This window comes from Saccopteryx bilineata, chromosome 4 (assembly GCF_036850765.1).
Source record: "Saccopteryx bilineata isolate mSacBil1 chromosome 4, mSacBil1_pri_phased_curated, whole genome shotgun sequence".
Classification (NCBI taxonomy): Eukaryota; Metazoa; Chordata; class Mammalia; order Chiroptera; family Emballonuridae; genus Saccopteryx; species Saccopteryx bilineata.
In genome coordinates, this window is record NC_089493.1 from 183378718 (window position 1) to 183397044 (window position 18327).

At 46.1% G+C, this 18327-nt stretch overlaps 1 protein-coding gene and 1 pseudogene across 3 annotated transcripts; both read left to right on the forward strand.

Annotated features, from left to right (window-relative positions):
- Nucleotides 1-1787: 1787 nt before the first annotated feature.
- PTTG1 (PTTG1 regulator of sister chromatid separation, securin) lies at nucleotides 1788-8562 on the forward strand. Of its 3 annotated transcripts, none has more exons than XM_066277486.1 (6): nucleotides 1788-1884; nucleotides 2377-2483; nucleotides 3641-3825; nucleotides 4863-4956; nucleotides 7510-7668; nucleotides 8415-8562. In XM_066277486.1, the coding sequence occupies exons 2-6, from the start codon at nucleotides 2393-2395 to the stop codon at nucleotides 8498-8500; spliced, it is 615 nt and encodes a 204-aa protein (XP_066133583.1). In that variant the 5' UTR covers nucleotides 1788-1884; nucleotides 2377-2392; the 3' UTR covers nucleotides 8501-8562. The 3 variants fall into 3 exon arrangements, with proteins under 3 accessions (XP_066133583.1, XP_066133585.1, XP_066133584.1); XM_066277488.1 differs by having other exon boundaries at nucleotides 1841-1884; nucleotides 2383-2483; XM_066277487.1 differs by lacking the exon at nucleotides 1788-1884 and adding an exon at nucleotides 1913-1981.
- A 1269-nt stretch (nucleotides 8563-9831) lies between these two features.
- LOC136335615 (branched-chain-amino-acid aminotransferase, cytosolic-like) lies at nucleotides 9832-11725 on the forward strand (annotated as a pseudogene).
- Nucleotides 11726-18327: the final 6602 nt, after the last annotated feature.

An 18327-nucleotide genomic window follows, 5' to 3' on the forward strand; every position in this document is an offset into this window, starting at 1 on the left:
TAAGGAAGCAGTTCTGGATGGGCTGCTGTTTGTAAATTGGGATTAGGTACACTGGGATCAGTTAGTATCTAGGTGACCTTGTGAAGTGAGGGTGGTATAGTAATTGAGTATCCTACTACCGGTAATAGTTTGGAATAACAGTGTGGGTTTGGAGGGATCATTAGTAAGAAAAGAGTGGTCACTCAAAGAGGAGGTGGCTATGGCATTTTTAGTTATTGATGACTTTGAGAAACAGTGTTTCCTATTTAAGGGGAAGACTTACCCTAGAGAGCTATAACCCTTGCAGCCAAAAACCTTAGATTCACCACTTAGAAGTTGAAGGAGTACAGATTTGGTTTCAAACTGAACACTTTTGTGTGTTAATGATATAATATGGAGCTGAGACATATAGAAGGTGATACAGGGAGAAAATAAGGGAAGGGGTGGGTTAGGATCCTTTCTTCTTGATGTATTAAGAGCATTCTATAATTGCTTATTGGCTAAATCATTCAATCAATTTTGATTCTGAAATGCCAGGGAAGAAGGGCCAATGAGCTGGCATATATTGAGAACCAGGTCTTTGCCTGTCCCCATTAAAGGTTAGAATTTTTAAGGAAGCCTGAATTAAGTATTAAGGTCTCATTTTGTTCCTAAACAGAGTCCTGTTGTTATACTAGAAAGAGCATCCTCACCTGAGGTTCTGAGGAAAGGCCGTCAATTAGGGAATAATCAGTCCATTCTTAATCACAAGCTAACAGAATGACTCAAATAAGGCTGTTTGATCCATGTGCACTTAAATTTCTTAATTTTTAATTCTGCTTTGCTAGTGTACTTTAGACCTAATATGGGTCATTTCCCCCACCTGACTATGTATTTTTTTCATATCTCTAATCGAAATACCACTGTTATGCATCCATTTTTCTGTTATTTTCCTGAAGACGACAATGGCTTTCCTCCAGCATGCCTCTTCTTTTTTATTTGATCTGGCATATTTACTTTATGGACAAATAGTTGATTAGCTGAAGACTTTAGGAAAGTAGTTCTGTTGCCACTTCACCTTGACTTTTTTTTTTTTTTTTTTCATTTTTCTGAAGCTGGAAACAGGGAGAGACAGTCAGACAGACTCCCGCATGCGCCCGACCGGGATCCACCCGGCACGCCCACCAGGGGCGACGCTCTGCCCACCAGGGGGCGATGCTCTGCCCCTCCGGGGGGTCGCTCTGCCGCGACCAGAGCCACTCTAGCGCCTGGGGCAGAGGCCAAGGAGCCATCCCCAGCGCCCGGGCCATCTCTGCTCCAATGGAGCCTTGGCTGCGGAAGGGGAAGAGAGAGACAGAGAGGAAAGCGCGGCGGAGGGGTGGAGAAGCAAATGGGCGCTTCTCCTGTGTGCCCTGGCCGGAATCGAACCCGGGTCCTCCGCACGCTAGGCCGACGCTCTACCGCTGAGCCAACCGGCCAGGGCCCACCTTGACTTTTTAAATGTCACAATCTTTTCATTCTTGGCCCCTCAAGTGTGTCCGGGGAAAAAAACACACCTCTGTACTTGATACCATAAGCATCATCATGATTATTTGTAGTTGGAAACTATCATCACTTCCCTTCTTTATGTGTGGGAAACAGCTTAAAAAAACACCTAAAGGTACATTTTTAAGATGTCAGAAATTTTGATTTTTTGTTTTGCTTCCCAAGAAACAAACTGTAATCTTGGAAGGAAAAAGTTTTCCGGGAGGAGCCCCAAAGAGTTTTTAGGTTCCTCCTATTGGTTCTTCCTGGGAGTCTCCGCCCCACTCTGGTCCCGCCTCCTGGGCGGAGGAGCCAATAGGGGCTCGAGTTGTGGTTCAAACGCCGGGCCTGGCGCGACCACTGGAGGCTGTGCCTCGGGCGCTTCTGGCTGTTGATCCTAACGTGGGTGAATGGAGAGTTCGCGGGTGGCGGGGCGACGCGAGAGGGTGTCTGGCGAGGAAAAAAAACGCGTGTTGGGGGCTGGGGCCCGGGAGCCGGGGTCAGGGAGTTGGGGTGCCGGCGAGGGCTGGGGCGTTGGGGTGCGGGGCCGGGCGCCGAGGGGTCGGGGTCCAAGGCTGGGCCTTGGGGTGTCGCTGGGGTTTCCCAGGGTCGTCTGTAGCGCCGAGCCCGGTTGAGCCGCGGCCGCGACGGTTCGGTTCTGATGAGTACCAGGGTCTCTACCGGCCCAAACCGCCAACTCCTCTGGAACTTAGAGCCTCTGACGCAGGCTTCAGGAGTTAAGCGCTGGACTGAGTGCCGTTGGCTCAGGCTCGCTTCTCCCTCGGCGTAGCGCTTGTTTTCGCGCGGACTTGCCGGTGTGGGAAGTTGGGTCTGTGCTGCACCTTCGGTTCTTCTCGTCTTCCCTGACCCCCAGGTCTAATATGTATTTCACAGCCCTAGTGCATCCAGAATGGCTACTGTGATCTTTGTGGATAAGGAGAATGGAGAACCAGGCGCACTTGTGACTCCTAAGGACCGGCGGAAGCTGGGGCCCCGGCCTAGTAAGTAGACAGCTGCAATCAGATACGCAGGTATTGTTGCTCAGTGTGGATGTGGAGCCTAGGGAGGCCTTTCGTGTCTCTTGGAGGCAGTGGGAGTCACGTTTGCTAAATACAGGCATGCCTCTTTTTTTTTTTTTTTTTTTTTAAAGATTTTACTTATTGATTTTACAGAGAGGAGAGAGAGGAGGGGAGCGAGAAGTAGCAACTCATAGTTGCTTCAGTTTATTATTTTTATTTTTTGTATTTTTCTGAAGCTGGAAACGGGGAGGCAGTCAGACAGACTCCCGCATGCGCCTGACCGGGATCCACCTGGCACGCCCACCAGGGGCGATGCTCTGCCCACCAGGGGGCGGCGCTCTGCCCACCAGGGGGCGGTGCTCTGCCCACCAGGGGGCGATGCTCTGCCCCTCCGGGGCGTCGCTCTGTTGCGACCAGAGCCACTCTAGCGCCTGGGGCAGAGGCCAAGGAGCCATCCCCAGCGCCCGGGCCATCTTTGCTCCAATGGAGCCTCGGCTGCGGGAGGGGAAGAGAGAGGCAGAGAGGAAGGAGAGGGGGAGGGTGGAGAAGCAGATGGGCGCTTCTCCTGTGTGCCCTGGCCGGGAATCGAACCCGGGACTTCCGCACGCCAGCCCGACGCTCTACACTGAGCCAACCGGCCAGGGCCCCTCAGTTTAGTTGTTCATTGCTTGCTTGTTGCTTGTCGTATGTGCCTTGACACGGCAGGACCGGGGTTTCAAACCCTGACCTCAGCATTCTAGGGTGACTCTCTATTCACTGCGCCCACCACAGGCCAGGCACGGGCATGCCTCCTTTTATTGCACTTTGCAGAGGTTGCATTTGTTACAAATTGATGGCAAGACCCTCTACCAGAAGAAGGTTTCGATTTGCTTCATTGGGATACTTAGGTTATTACTTTGATTTGCAACTGAACCCGCAATATCTCCGAGGGATGCCTGTACTGCTGTTACAACGTGCTTGTTATGAATCTGTTTCGTGTTCAGTATTTGAATGAGATTGACAGTGGCCATGCCACTGTCAAAAATGGGGGTTAAATTTGTGGTGAGAATTAGGCAAATTTTAGTCAGCCTTCAAGTGGCACAGGTGTATACTGCCTGAATAATCTTAATTACTTTTTTTTTTTTTTTTTTAAATATCAGTCAGAGCTTTAGGTGGGAAATCTCAGGTTTCAACACCCCATGTTGGCAAAATGTTTGATGCTCCACCAGCCATACCTAAAGCTCCCAGGAAGGCTCTGGGAACTGTCAACAGAACGACAGAAAAGTCATCAAAGACCAATGGACCTCTCAAACAGAAACAGACAGACTTCGGTGCTAATAAGAAGGTAAGTGTTGCTGTAAAGACACCATTGAAACACTTCACTCTTTGCTCTTACACTGACTGTTGGCATCTATCTGCTCTCTTCCCTGCGAGTAGGGCAAATATAGACTAGCGAACAGATGGGCAGGAGAGAGTCATACTGTTGTTGTGGACTTTCTCTGTGCCTCAAGATTGAAAGCCTCCAAAGCAGCGGTGAATATTTTCGCCTCACCTGCCCTTAACTAACGTCTTGAGGTGGGTTGGGTGGTCGTACAGGTGTACCCCAGAGATTGTGGGTTGGGTTCCAGGCCACCGTAGTAAAGCAGGTATTGCCATAAAGCAAGTCATCTTTTTGATGGAGGGTCCCGCCTTCAAGGAACCATCTGTGAAATGCAATAAAGCGAGCAGTGATAAATCGAGATTTCTGTATCTGCTTACACATACAGAAAGTACTGAGATGGAGGTTCTTTGCAAGAGGTCACGTTAACATAACAGCTCAGGTGTTGCCATCCTCCTCCCCGCATCCCAGAGCAAGCTCCAGCCTGTTAGGTGATAATTGGCTAGCCTGTGTATGAGCTACAGCTAGTGCATCCCAGGCTGAGAGAACTTGGCTGAGAAAGAGGACTTGGGTGTGCGGATTAGCACTTTAAGTAATTGTTTTGTTTAATGTGTATTGGGGGGGAGGTGAGAAACACTGAGCTAAGGCTGGTGGAAACACATGGAAAATCACACTTCCAAAAGCCATAAATGGCTTTTAGAATCAGCTTCTATTCTGGCTAACTCATGCCCCTTTCCTCTGCTGTTAGGTTGAGCGATTGAGTTAATTACCTCTGCTTTGCATTCTGGGTGACTTAGGCTGATAGGAGCTAATGCTTAAATTTGAGACTTCACTTTGGAGCTATGCTGTAAAATTGCTTGTTGAATTGTATTTGTGTGTAATCGTGAGAACCAAGCATCACGGTTCTTAGAAGTCAGCATGAAATTGAAAAAATTTAAAATGCAGCAAAGCCTTCACATATCAAAGGAGCCCTCGTGAACTCATATTATCTTGGATTGTTTTAGGTGGCTGAGAAGACTGATAAAGCCAAGAGCTCTGTTCCTGCCTCAGATGACACCTTTCCAGAAATAGAAAAATTCTTTCCCTTCAATCCTCAAGGTAGTATCTTTTGGTATTACAAAAAAGCGTTAGCCTTGAGCTTCTCTTAGACTCTAATTCAGCTGTAACTTGATATGGATATGAATATGACACATGACCCAGAAGTGGAATGAGACCGAAGCTGGGTTGCTTTGAACAAATACACTTGTTGGTAGATTTATTTGTGAGGTGTCATCATGGGTCAGAGGGGAATTGGAGCAACGATATGGAGAACGTTCTTCCTGTCCCCCAGAGCTTACCTGGTAGAGGAGAGATGTGTTCACTGACCTTGAACAAGTCTGCATGGACGGCCCTTAGTAAGCCTGTTAGAAAGTGGGCTTTATGTCAAATTGAACAATGCCTGAAAGCTTCACATAGCCAGTGAAAACACGAGTTGTTTACTCTTTCAACCTGCTACATGTACCTGAAATACTTTCTGTTCTGGAACCAGCTCGAGAGGCTACTGTATGCCAGGCCCTGCCCTCCACCACTGACTGTGAACAAGCTGAGAAACAGGGCCTGTTAGGGGAACCGAGCCTGGCCTGGGACAGCGGGGGAAATTTTATGATGAAGTGACACAGAGTGGAGTCTTCAAGGCTAGATAGCTGGGTGAAGGGGTGGGCAAGGCAGGAGCATTGCACGCGCACTGCACGTAGAAGTGTGTGCAGAGATCCTGAGGCAGAAGCAAGGACTGGAGTGCTTCTCGGGGACTGAGAGGCAGAGTGAAGGACGCTACAGGTGAGGCAGTGGGGGCGATCGCGCGGGCCTCTGGCCTTCTCAGCTGGGTATTTTCCCTTTCATCCAAAGGGCATTTGGTCATTCTAGTACACAGCCTGGTCGTTTGTGGCTTTTCTACATTACAAAACAATTCCACAATGAGTATTCTGGAAATTACACTGTTGTGAGTTTGTGAGTATACCCAGTGAGTAAACTTGCATTGCTGAGTCTCAAATGATGTGTCATGATGTTCTGATAGCATACATGCTAATGATTACCATTCAGTCATTAAAGAAAATGAGGTGGATTTATGCATTTTGGCCAGGAAAGGGTGCTCCAGGATGCAGTGTTTCAGGAAAGAGACATGGCCAAGATGTCCTTTAAAATAGCAGAGATTGCTGAACCCACCGAGGGATGAGGGTGCCTGCTTCTCCCATGTTCTCTCACCGCAAATGTGTTAAAACTATCAGAAAGGCAGTGGCTGTCTCGTTTTAAATTGGGGTGTGTGCCCAGTGAGAGCAAATGTGATAATTAGCCATTTTTAGTTATTTTAACTTTTGTTTGTATCTTTGTTTTCCTTTGATAATATGGTTTTTTAAAAGAGATTAGAGTGGATAAAAGAAATTAACCCTGTTATGTTGCAGACTTTGTTTCCTCTGGAGTCTTTTTTGTCTGTTTATGGTTTCCTTTACAATTCAGTGGTTTTAAATCAAGTAATCACTATCACTCAATTCCTTTTTGACTTCTGGGCTTTACCAAGCTTGAAAAGGAGTAGCTGTATCCCTAATAGTCCTTAGAGAACATTCACACTTCACAAAATGATGTGTTTTTGGTTCTTAATGTTTGAGAAAGTGGTTAACCTCCTTGAGAGGAGGAGGAAGAACAATTCAGTATTTAAATCTTACTTTTGTTCCTGTGAAGAAAGAGCTTTTAAAAAACTAACTCAGTGGTCCTTAAATTTTTTGTTAAATCACTCTTATACTTAAAAATTAGTGAAGACCCCAAAGAACTTTTGTTTGTGTATTCTGCTTATATTTCCTGTATTAGAAATTAAAATGGAGATATTTAAAATTACTAATCAGTTAAAAAATAAACCTATTATGTTAATATAAATAACATTTAAAAAGACATATAAAATTAACCTTTTCAGAACAAAAGAACTCATTCAGAGGACTTGGCAAGGTTTTATATTTTTAAAAGCTTGCCTAACTTGGCTTAATATAAGACAGCTGGATTCTCATCTGAGGTCTGCATTCAATCTGTTGCATCTGTTTGGGTTGAAGTATACGCAGATAATCTGGCCTCATGCAGTTAGGAAAGGGAGAAGCATTTTAGTAGTCTTTTTAGAATATTATAAATATATAGGTAGTTTTCTTTGCTGCTACACTAAAATCCAATCAGTGGCTGGTTCTGAACATATAGTTGCAATGTGAAATCTGAAACTAAGTCAATGAACGTTTTATATCTGACAATAAAGTCCATTGTCTGTTTTGCACTTCAAATACATCTTTTATTTTTGCATTCATCATGCATTGATCATTTAGGAATATTGGTTTCTTGAGAAATGTAGATTATCCAAATATTGAAATGCTTCATTATGCAATATCAAAAGCTGGTCCCAGCAGGAAAGTCTTTAAGTATCAGGAAGCTGTCAAGTCTAATGATTGCAGACAGGTTTTCCAAATTTCTAGTTTTTTCTTGAAATTGTAATTTTATCATTGGCAGCAAATCCAGTGGGGAAAAAGTATTAATGATATTATTAGAAAAATAGTTTTGACCTCGTGGAGCCCGAAAGGGTCCCAGAGTCTACGGACCATACTGAGACTTGCCCCTGACGCGGTGCCTTGTTTGCGACAGACTTTGAGAGTTTCGACCTGCCCGAAGAACACCAGATCGCGCAGCTCCCCTTGAACGGGGTGCCCCTCATGATCCTTGATGAGGACAGGAATCTCGAAGAGCTGTTCCACCTCGGCCCCCCTTCGCCTCTGAAGATGCCCTCTCCACCCTGGGGGTCCAGTAAGTGAACAGGCGCCCTCGGAGAAGGGCTGCAGTTTGTCATGGCAACTCGCATCACTGTGGGGACAGACTTGTGTGGAAGGCTAGCTGACAGGTCATTTCTGTCCTTCAAACTATAGGATGTCGTTTCAGAGCATGAAAACTATTCTCAATTGGTATTGCTTTTGAGTTCTAAATGCCCAGGTAAAATCAGGTGTTTCTGGAATCTGGAGGGCCTTAGATACAGCAAAACACGACTGAACTTAGCATATAGCTTCTTAGGTAATGAGTTCAAGTATAATAAACTTGCTTGGAATGAGAATTCCAAGTTATAGTGAAAGCTTGTACGGGATCAGGACATGTGCAGTGGCACGGAATAACAAAACCTTACTGCGCAAGGTTCGGGGTCTTGGTTCAGACTGGTGGTCAGAAACCATCATCAGTATGTTTTCTCTTTGTTACACTATTTGGTAAATTTACATGAGTGATTTTGTTGGCTCTTACTTGGATCTCTAAGAACAAATAGTTTCAGGTACCTCTAAGATTTATTTCCTAATAGAGGTTAGTTCTGGGACCACAGCCACATTGAGGAAGTGTGTGTGTGTGTGTGTGTGTGTGTGTATAGGCGGGGCAGGCAGGGATTCGTTAGACAAAGGGAAAATATCAATAGTTGGTGATTAACATGATTAACAGTGCCAACTAATATTTATGTAGAGATGGACAGTGAACCAAGGACTTGCACATATTAAGAACTTTCTGTTTCCTAGATCTGTTGGAGTCTCCCTCAAGCATTCTGTCGGCTCTGGATGTTGAATTACCGCCTGTTTGCTATGACTCAGATTTAAGTTTCTAAGTGCTTTACAGTTTGTGTGTATGTATTAATAATTTGTATTAATAAAGCAATTCTTTAACTGACTCTTAATATTGTGGCTGGTATTTATAATTTACTTAAAATAGTATAAAAAATAGTAGGTGTGTTGATAGATGAGAGTCTGCCATCTGACAAGTTTGTCTGATTTGAAAAATTTCCCTTCAAGCCCTTTGGTTTGCTTTAACATCTAATTTTAGAAGCTGCCACTGTTTTCCCTGAAACATATCCTCCTCAATATGTACTTTATTGCCTTTTTGTGGCCATTAACTAATGACAGTTATTAGATCTCTTAATTAAAAGCCACTTCAAGCTCATTAATATCTGTACATCACTAGGCATTTTTTATTGCTGATTCTATTTAGTTTCTCATGACTAACCTTTTCAATAGTGAGTTTTTTTCATGCTTAGTGACCTCTGGGAGTGAGTTTTTTTTTTTTAATAAAAATATTAGTTCCAGTTCCAGTTCTATTAACTTAAAATCATGTTTGTTTGGGCCCTGGCTGGTTGGCTCAGTGGTAGAGCATTGGCCTGGCGTGCAGGAGTCCCAGGTTCGATTCCCGGCCAGGGCACACAGGAGAAGCGCCCATCTGCTTCTCCATCCCTCCCCCTCTCCTTCCTCTCTATTTCTCTCTTCCCCTCCCGCAGCTGAGGCTCCATTGGAGCAAAGATGGCCCGGGCGCTGGGGATGGCTCTGTGGCCTCTGCCTCAGGCGCTAGAATGGCCTTGGTCGCAACAGAGGGACGTCCCAGAGGGGCAGAGCATCGCCCCCTGGTGGGCATGCCGGGTGGATCCCAGTCGGGCGCATGTGGGAATCTGTCTGACTGCCTCCCCGTTTCTAGCTTCGGAAAAATGCAAAAAAAAAAAAAAAAAAAAAATCATGTTTGTTTGATAACCAATTTATGGAAACAAGAACATACATTTATTTGCCTTTTTTTAATGTTGCCTTACACATTTTTAAAATCTATCGTACTCTGGTCAGGAGGCACAAGGACGCATATGAACTTTCTTACTACTCAGAGCATTAATACTCAGTATTCAGTGATCAGAATTTGAAAGTCTCTAAGTCTCCTAAGAATTGCATCTCCTTGGGATCTTCAGTTAGGTTCTTTGAAGATCACAGCACATCATTTACTGATGGTAAGATCTAGTTTTCACCTATAGGAAACTATTAAGTTGCTACTCTGTATTGGGGACTGTATTAAGGATTAATAAGCATTATCATGTTTCATGTTTCTGACCCTATTTTTCAGATGAGAAAAACATTGTCCCTCGGTTCTGACTTGTAGTTTGAGGCGGGAGGGTGCTGTGGAGAGATGCTGCAGGAGAGTCGGGGAGTGCGGGCACCGAGTCACACCGGGCAAAGGGGGCGGAGGAAGGGGAAGCTGGGCAGGTAGCAGACAGCCCCACGCAGTGCTGGGCCCCAGGCGGGCAGCTGGATGCAGGGCTCTTGGCTTTTACGGGGGGACCGTGTTCCTGAAGACCTCGCTGTATAGTGGACTTGGGCTGCCATGCAGAACACCACAGACTGGGGATTGAAACAGCAAAACTTATTTTCTGACAATTCTGGAGGCTAGAAGTACAAGACTGAGGTGTCGGTAGGGCTAGTTGCTCCTGAGGCCTCTGTCCTTGGCTTGCTGACGGCTCTCTTGTTGTCCTTACATGCTCTTTCTCTGTGCTGTCTGTGTTCTACTCTTACAAGGACACCAGCATATCTACCCTAAGACCTCATTTTAAGTTAATTACCTCTTTAATGGCTCTTATCTCCAAATATTGTAGTTACGTTCTGAGTAGTGAGGCTCAGTTCAGCCTAGGAACTTGGGGGCAGTGGGGTGGTGGGGAGACGCTTAGCCGCAGGCAGTGTTCGCATGTTGAAGAGGAGACGTGCAGACGGCATAAACAAGCTACACTCACTTTTTAACCTGTGCAAACTGAAAGATGATTCCTGAGAGATTCTGAAAAATTAGTAAGTGCTTCATTATTCAAAAGATTTATGCAGGCAGTCCTGCAGACAATCCAGACAGCACAGAGGGCCAGGGACACGTCGGGCTTGACGTCCACTCAGGCCCAGCCACGCCCACCAAACAGTGAAGGACTGCAGTAATGGGTGCTCCGCGAATGGACCGGAGAAGTGGGATCAAAGCAGGCAGGGAAACCGGACAGGCTAAAGATGTAATACTCACCCCGCCACCACTGTAAGGGAGGAACCAGACCCAAACATGGTGCGGTTTGGAGCTGTTTCCACGAGCCATATGTTGACAATCAGAGTTTGGATGGAGAAACCACATATCAAGGCTTTCCAAAACCTATCATTGCATCCTAGCTCGTTGGTTTTGCGCTATGCAGAGGAGTTATTTGAAGGAGTGAAGGCATTTCAAGGAGTAGATTATAAAATTCAACTTTTTCAGCCAAACCTCAATATCCCTAGAACAACCTGCTCTGAGGGCAGCTTGGCCGGGATTTGACAAGGCGGATTATAGAGCGTTCCAACAGCTTCTGACACTGGATCAAGAATGCGTCTCATACTCACCACCTGCTGGTCTATGTGTTTATCCTACACTCATTGGATTTGAGCCTTCTCTTGGAGTCAAGAAGCCCACTAAAGCCATGATCTTAGTGGTCTTGAGCTCAGTGGCATCTTACTTTGTGAAGGGAACCTTACATCCAGCGTCTCCTCGGGCCAATCCGAAGTTTGTAAGAGCCCGGAATGGTGGGTCTGGGGACTGCGAGGTGGGAGGGAATTACTTGCTCATCTTGTTTCTGCTCTGTGTGAAGCAATGGAGAACAGGTGTCAGCAGGTTCTTGGCTGTGTGGAGAGGATAACCACGGAACGGACGTTGGAACTATGAATCTATTTCTTTGGATAAATGAAGATGGAGAACTGGCAACTCCTCTGCTAGATGGCATCTCTCTTCCGGGAGCCACAAGGCAGAGCGTGCTGGACCCGCATGCGGTGCGGCGAAGGTAAGGTGGCAGAGAGGTGCCTCACCACAGGTGACCTACAGCAGCCCTGGAGCGGACCGAGTGGAGGAGAGGTTTGGCTCCGCCGAGCCCGCCTCCTTTGCCCAGTTTCTCATGTGCTGTGCAGGGGTGAGACTGCACAGCCGCCCTGTGCAGAATGGGTCTAAGCTTGCGAGCTGGATCTTGGGCAAACTGTCTGACACTCAGTGCGGAGGAGGAGAGAGGGACTGGACAATCCCCGTATCCTGAGTGGAAACGACAGGATGTTATCTGTGTGTGCTGTGCGGACAGACTGTTGCTCTCGGATTGTGACAGATTCTGAGGCTACCTGTTTTGAGTTGTGCATAATGTTGTTTATGTCATCAGTGCTAGCAGGGTGATGCTTTCCTCATGCCGGAGAAAAAGAACTGCAGTCATCAAATGGTGTTTGTAAACTTGGTAATAGCAGCTGTTCTCCCCTCTCCTCAGGAAGATGATAACGTGAGCCATATAACACAGAATTTCCCTCAGTAGTCTTTTTTTTTTTTTTTTTTTTGTATTTCTCTGAAGCTGGAAACGGGGAGAGACAGTCAGACAGACTCCCTCCCGCATGCGCCCGACCGGGATCCACCCGGCACGCCCATCAGGGGGCGACGCTCTGCCCACCAGGGGGCGATGCTCTGCCCACCAGGGGGCGATGCTCTGCCCCTCTGGGGCGTCGCTCTGTCGTGACCAGAGCCACTCTAGCGCCTGGGGCAGAGGCCAAGGAGCCATCCCCAGAGCCCGGGCCATCTTTGCTCCAATAGAGCCTCGGCTGCGGGAGGGGAAGAGAGAGACAGAGAGGAAGGAGAGGGGGAGGGATGGAGAAGCAGATGGGCGCTTCTCCTGTGTGCCCTGGCCGGGAATCGAACCCGGGACTTCTGCACGCCAGGCCGACGCTCTACCACTGAGTCCCTCAGTAGTCTTAGTGCCTCCCTGAGTACTTCGCTCAGATGCAACAGGGCTTGTTTGTTCTTTAGCATAAATTATAACCTACTCCTCAACCAAATGAGGCTTTTGTGTTGGGTGTTGGAAGCTGACCTGAGTAAATTTCAGAGGTAATACTTCCTGTGACACATTCCTCAAAGTGTTTTTTTTTTTAAAATCAATACCTTGAAAAACTAGAGGATATCCAGGGTTAGGACTATCTAGGCAAAGGAGGGAGCAAGTGCAAAGGCCCTGAGGTAGGAATGGACTTGGTATGTGTGAGGAATTGCAGAAAGGTCAATGGGGCTAGAAGGCAGTGACTGACAAAGAGAGGGTTGGGAGACAACATCAGAGAGGTGCTCACGGGCCAAATCAGGTAGGGTCTGGGGTTTGAGTCTTCAGTGTAGGTCCCAGGCAGTGTGTGTGGGGGACACACTGGTGGGGACAGGGTAGTGTTGAGCTGGGAAAATGGTGACTGACTGTTTGAAGCTCAGGTTATGGAGAGTTTGAAGTTAGGGTGGTGATAATATATAGGAGATGAGCGTAGGAGTGAGTGACTGATGTAGGTAGAGGGTACAGTCTTTGGAGAACTGTCAAGGAATTTTGAGATCGTGTCTTGGAATAGAACGAAGGAGTGCTATTAGGGAGAATGGCAGTGAGGACGGAAGGGATAGATGACTTGGTGTTTGCTGGAAGACAGCCAGTGAATGGTGTAGTTGCCAGGAAAAAAATGAGAAGGGTGGAAGAGGAGGAGAAACAGAGTCACTAGGAATGTTCCAAGGGAATGCACTTCTTTTTCATGTCTGGAGACTCCATGGCCCTTCAAGACCATTTAAGGGGTACATGAGGTCAAGGTATTCAACACCTGTGCTAAGATGTTATTTGCCATTTCACACCGTTCTCTCACAAGTGCACCTGCGTGTGCGGAAGCTGTGTGAAGTGTGACATCACAGCAGTCGGAATGCAGGAGTGGGGATGAGAATCCAGCTGTCTCCTTTTAAGCCAGATAATAAATCTGCAACAATGTAAAACAGTCTTCTCACTAAATGTAATTTTATTTGGGAAAGGTTATTTTTCATGAAAATGTGAATTACACTGCTCACAAAAAATAGGGAATATTTCAAAATGAATATGAAGCGATAAAAAAAGAAGCATTTGATATGTCACTTACTACTCAATCACGATAATTGAGTTTGCATCTAATTTGCATAATCAAACAACATGCTTTGACTTGTTTGCTTTTCTGATGTCCTTGTTTAATTAAAAAAAATCAAATGTGGCCTGACCTGTGGTGGCACAGTGGATAAAGTGTCGACCTGGAACGCTGAGGTCGCCGGTTCGAAACCCTGGGCTTGCCTGGTCAAGGCACATATGGGAGTTGATGCTTCCTGCTCCTCCTGCCTCCACTTTCTCTCTTTCTTTCTCTCTCTCTCCTCTCTCTATAAAAATGAGTAAATAAAATCTAAAAAAAAAAAAAAAAAAAAAAAAAAATCAAATGTTACTTTTTTTTATCATTTCACATTCATTTTGAAATATCCCCTAATTTTTGTGAGCAGTATGTATTAACAATAAAAGGGGTTACTGCAATGTTTAAATCAGTAAATATTTTTAAAATTTTTATTTAAATATCTAATACTATAAATATTGATATTATTTTATAAACAAAAGCTCTTTGTGGTACTTAATAACTTTTAAGAGCATGAAGGAACCTCAGCCAAGCAGTTTCAGAGCTTGTGGTCAAGTGGAAAAGAGGTCAGGATCTGGAGTTAGTGTGCTTAGGTGCAGACCCAGGCTGTGTGATCTTAGGCAAGTTACCTAACCTCTCTTAAGACTTAATATCTTTAACTGTAAAGTAGGCTACCTCATACAGTTAACTATGAAAAACAAATGAAATGTGTTAATTGCACTGGACACAGTGCTGGGCACAGGGTGATCATTTTATTTTATTTATTTTTTTTCAGGGTGATCATTTTATAAAGGTTGATTATTTCATCAAATAATTGATTTGATTCAATTGAATAGTACATATAATAGTATATGCATAACCTTGTGCTAACTGCTGTGAAAGATATAAAATACTTAAGTCAAAGCTCTTACCCTGAAGGAGTTTGCTGTCCAGAAGGGGAGAGATTTCAGATTTGTAGTTGGTACCTTTGGGTTTACTTCCCAGCTCTGCCTGACCTTGAGCAAGCCACTTCCTGTGGGGTGAAGTTAGACAGTAAAGGCATCCAGGATGGTCCACTGAGGAGACAGTAAATTCCTACTGTATCTTTCAGGTATCATGGCTGCTGCCTCAGTTTAACATTTGGTTTTGTGTTTCTCCTTGAAAATTACACCAAGTCCTTTCTTCCTGGCTTTCCATGAGAATCCACGTTTCTTCCCGAGATGATGTAACTATGCCACTAGAGGGCGCCTCTCACCTTCCTGTTCATTCATTTGCTGCCTTTCTCTACGGCAGGGGTCCCCAGACTGCGGCCTGCAGGCTGCATGCGGCCCCCTGAGGCCATTCATCCGCCCCCGCTGCACTTCCGGAAGGGGCACCTCTTTCATTGCTGGTCAGTGAGAGGAGCATATTGACCATCTCATTAGCCAAAAGCAGGCCCATAGTTCCCATTGAAATACTGGTCAGTTTGTTGATTTAAATTTACTTGTTCTTTATTTTAAATATTGTATTTGTTACCGTTTTGTTTTTTTACTTTAAAATAAGATATGTGCAGTGTGCATAGGGATTTTTTTATAGTTTTTTTTATAGTCCGGCCCTCCAACGGTCTGAAGAACAGTGAACTGGCCCCCTGTGTAAAAAGTTTGGGGACCCCTGCTCTACGGAGTTTTTTTTTTAAGCTGAGATGATGTCTTCAGGGCACTGTCTGCTCGGTGAGTGTGGTAAGCTTTGAGAAGACTGACTCAGTTTTTGTCCATCAGCACACATCTACAGAGACCTTTAAATAAACCTGGGGACAGACTGTGGGTGTCTCCACTGCCACCTGACATTTAGTGGGCAGGCACTTCGTGCCAGGATTGAGCTGGCTGCTTCCCATGCATCATCTCAGGGACTTTCAGAGCAACACCAGCGGGTGTGGGTGTGGGCACTTATTTTTAATGGCTGGAGACCCGAGCTCTGACTGGTGAAGTACCTGGTGCAGAGTCCGGCCGGGAGGTGGTGAGCTTACCCCAGGAGGAGTGTGCTGACCGCAGAGGAGGGTAGGATGGCGTGAGCGGGAGGGAGGCCCTGGCTGGCGGAAACAGTCTTCATAGGGGATGGTCCTAGGGACTGTTGTAGGACAAGGATTCTCAACCTGACCAGACACAGAACTCCTTTCTGTAACAAGTTTTTTGTAACACCCCCTTTACTATCCTGAAGTGAAGTTCAGAGGCAGTAGATATCTATTTATTATATATATAAAATATATATGTATGTGCTTACATATAATACAAAAGAAAATACTGACAATTGAATATCAGGCTTATTTATACAGTATATGTAAGCCTGCCAGCACAAAAAGCCACCAGCACAAATTTCCAAAGTGTCCACCAGGGGGCGGCATACCCCTTCTCCTGTGAACAGCTCACATAGTCTTACCCGTGACATTGGGCAGTTTCCCTCTGCCTATGTGATCGCCTCCTGTTAGATTCCTCCTAGGGTGGTGGGATTGTCTCCCAGAGGTTCTCGGAGTGGTAAGGGTGGGAAGTGGGGAATAAAAGAGGAAGCCACAGAGCATGGAGATGACCCTCAGGTTATTGTGATAGATTTCTAGTCACATGGATACACCATACTAATAAAGTTTTAGTTCTGTATGAGTCATTTGCTTAAAAAGTGATTATGAAGTAACGTTTATTTTCACTGAAATTATTTTTGAGGTAACTGTATTATAGCAAGTGATAGCTATTTGATAATTTTCTTTGAGTTGACTCAATTTTTTTTGACTTGAATACATATAATTATTATTATTTTTTTATTTTTATTTATTTTTATTTTTCTGAAGCTGGAAACGGGGAGGCAGTCAGACAGACTCCCACAAGCGCCCAACCGGGATCCACCCGGCATGCCCACCAGGGGTTGATCCTCTGCCCATCCGGGGCTTCGCTCTGTTGCGACCAGAGCCACTCTAGCGCCTGAGGCAGAGGCCATGGAGCCATCCCCAGCGCCTGGGCCAACTTTGCTCCAATGGAGCCTTGGCTGCGGGAGGGGAAGAGAGAGACAGAGAGGACGGAGGGGGGAGGGGTAGAGAAGCAGATGGGCGCTTCTCCTGTGTGCCCTGGCCGGGAATCGAACCCGGGACTTCTGCACGCCAGGCCGACGCTCTACCATGGAGCCAACCGGCCAGGGCCTGAATACATATAATTAAATGGAAATTTTATTTATATTTTTTAGAGGGAGGAGGGGGTGGAAAAGAGAGAGAGAGAAACACCAAGCCATTGTTTCACTTGGTTGTTCCATTATTGTCTCTCATTTTTGCCCTGACTGGGGCTCAAACTGGGGACCTCGGATGTCGAGCTGGTGCCCTCAGGATTGGGCCAGTGACCTTGGGATTGGGCAAGTGACCTCCGGCTCAAACTGGCTACCTGGGAGCTCCAGGCTGACACTCTATCCACTGTGCACCGGCTAGGGCACTTAAATGGAAAATTTAAATTAATGTATATGTGGAAAAATTGTATCACTTGGCTCAATTAGAGGACACCTAAAAAAAAAAAAAAAAAAACAGCCCTGGCCGGTTGACTCAGCGGTAGAGCGTTGGCCTAGCGTGCGGAGGACCCGGGTTCGATTCCTGGCCAGGGCACACAGGAGAAGCGCCCATTTGCTTCTCCACCCCTCCGCCGCGCTTTCCCTCTCTGTCTCTCTTCCCCTCCCGCAGCCAAGGCTCCATTGGAGCAAAGATGGCCCGGGTGCTGGGGATGGCTCTGTGGCCTCTGCCCCAGGCGCTAGAGTGGCTCTGGTCGCAACATGGCGACGCCCAGGATGGGCAGAGCATCGCCCCCTGGTGGGCATGCCAGGTGGATCCCGGTCAGGCGCATGCGGGAGTCTGTCTGTCTCTCCCTGTTTCCAGCTTCAGAAAAATGAAAAAAAAAAAAAAAAAAAAAAACCGAAAGAAAATAAAACAATGTTGATACATTCTTGCTCATACTTGAGTTTCCCACCAAACATTCATTCTCTCTCCATAAAGGAGGAGTTTCACAAGTGTTAAAGAGATATTAAAGATATGTCCCTGATGATGAGACTGTCCTTAAAGTAATCGGAAGGACCAAAAGAGAGGTGGGCCAAGAGACTGAATTTAAATCTCTACTCTGCCTCCTCCTAGTTTTGTGACTGTGAGCAAGTTACCTCACTTCTTTGGCCTCAGTTCTCTGTACAATAGGGACAGTCATCGTGCTTGTCTTTACTGTAAACATGAACTGGCAATGTGCATGTTAAGTGATCACTACAGTGACTGGTCCGCCTGTTAGCAGTTATTCCTGCTTGTTCTGCTGATTCCTAAGATTTTTAAAAACATGAAACTGTAATATCCCACAAGTAAGCCACTGGGGGACACTGTCTGGTGGCCCTGTTCCCAATGTTTTTAAACTGATGAACACCATGGGCACCCAAGAAGGGGGTCCTTGTCTGAGGAAGGAGACCGTGAGTGTATAAGGCCGTCCTACCCACACTTAGCCTTGGTGGCGGTGTGACGGCTGAGCGTTTTTGTGTGGGTTTTAAGACTTTTTTAAAAAAAATTTAAAATTTTGGTTTTAGAGCACTAGCTGAGTGACTTGTGGCTTTCTAGCCCACAGGTTTCCTGCGTCTCCACCTGGCCCCTCGGTACAGGGGCACAGGGGCCTGCAAGTGTGTGTGTGGGACAGGGGAGAGTGGGAACAGAGAGGGAGAGGCCGAGTTAACCCCTGGTGGCCCGTGACCTCTCCCACCCATGCAG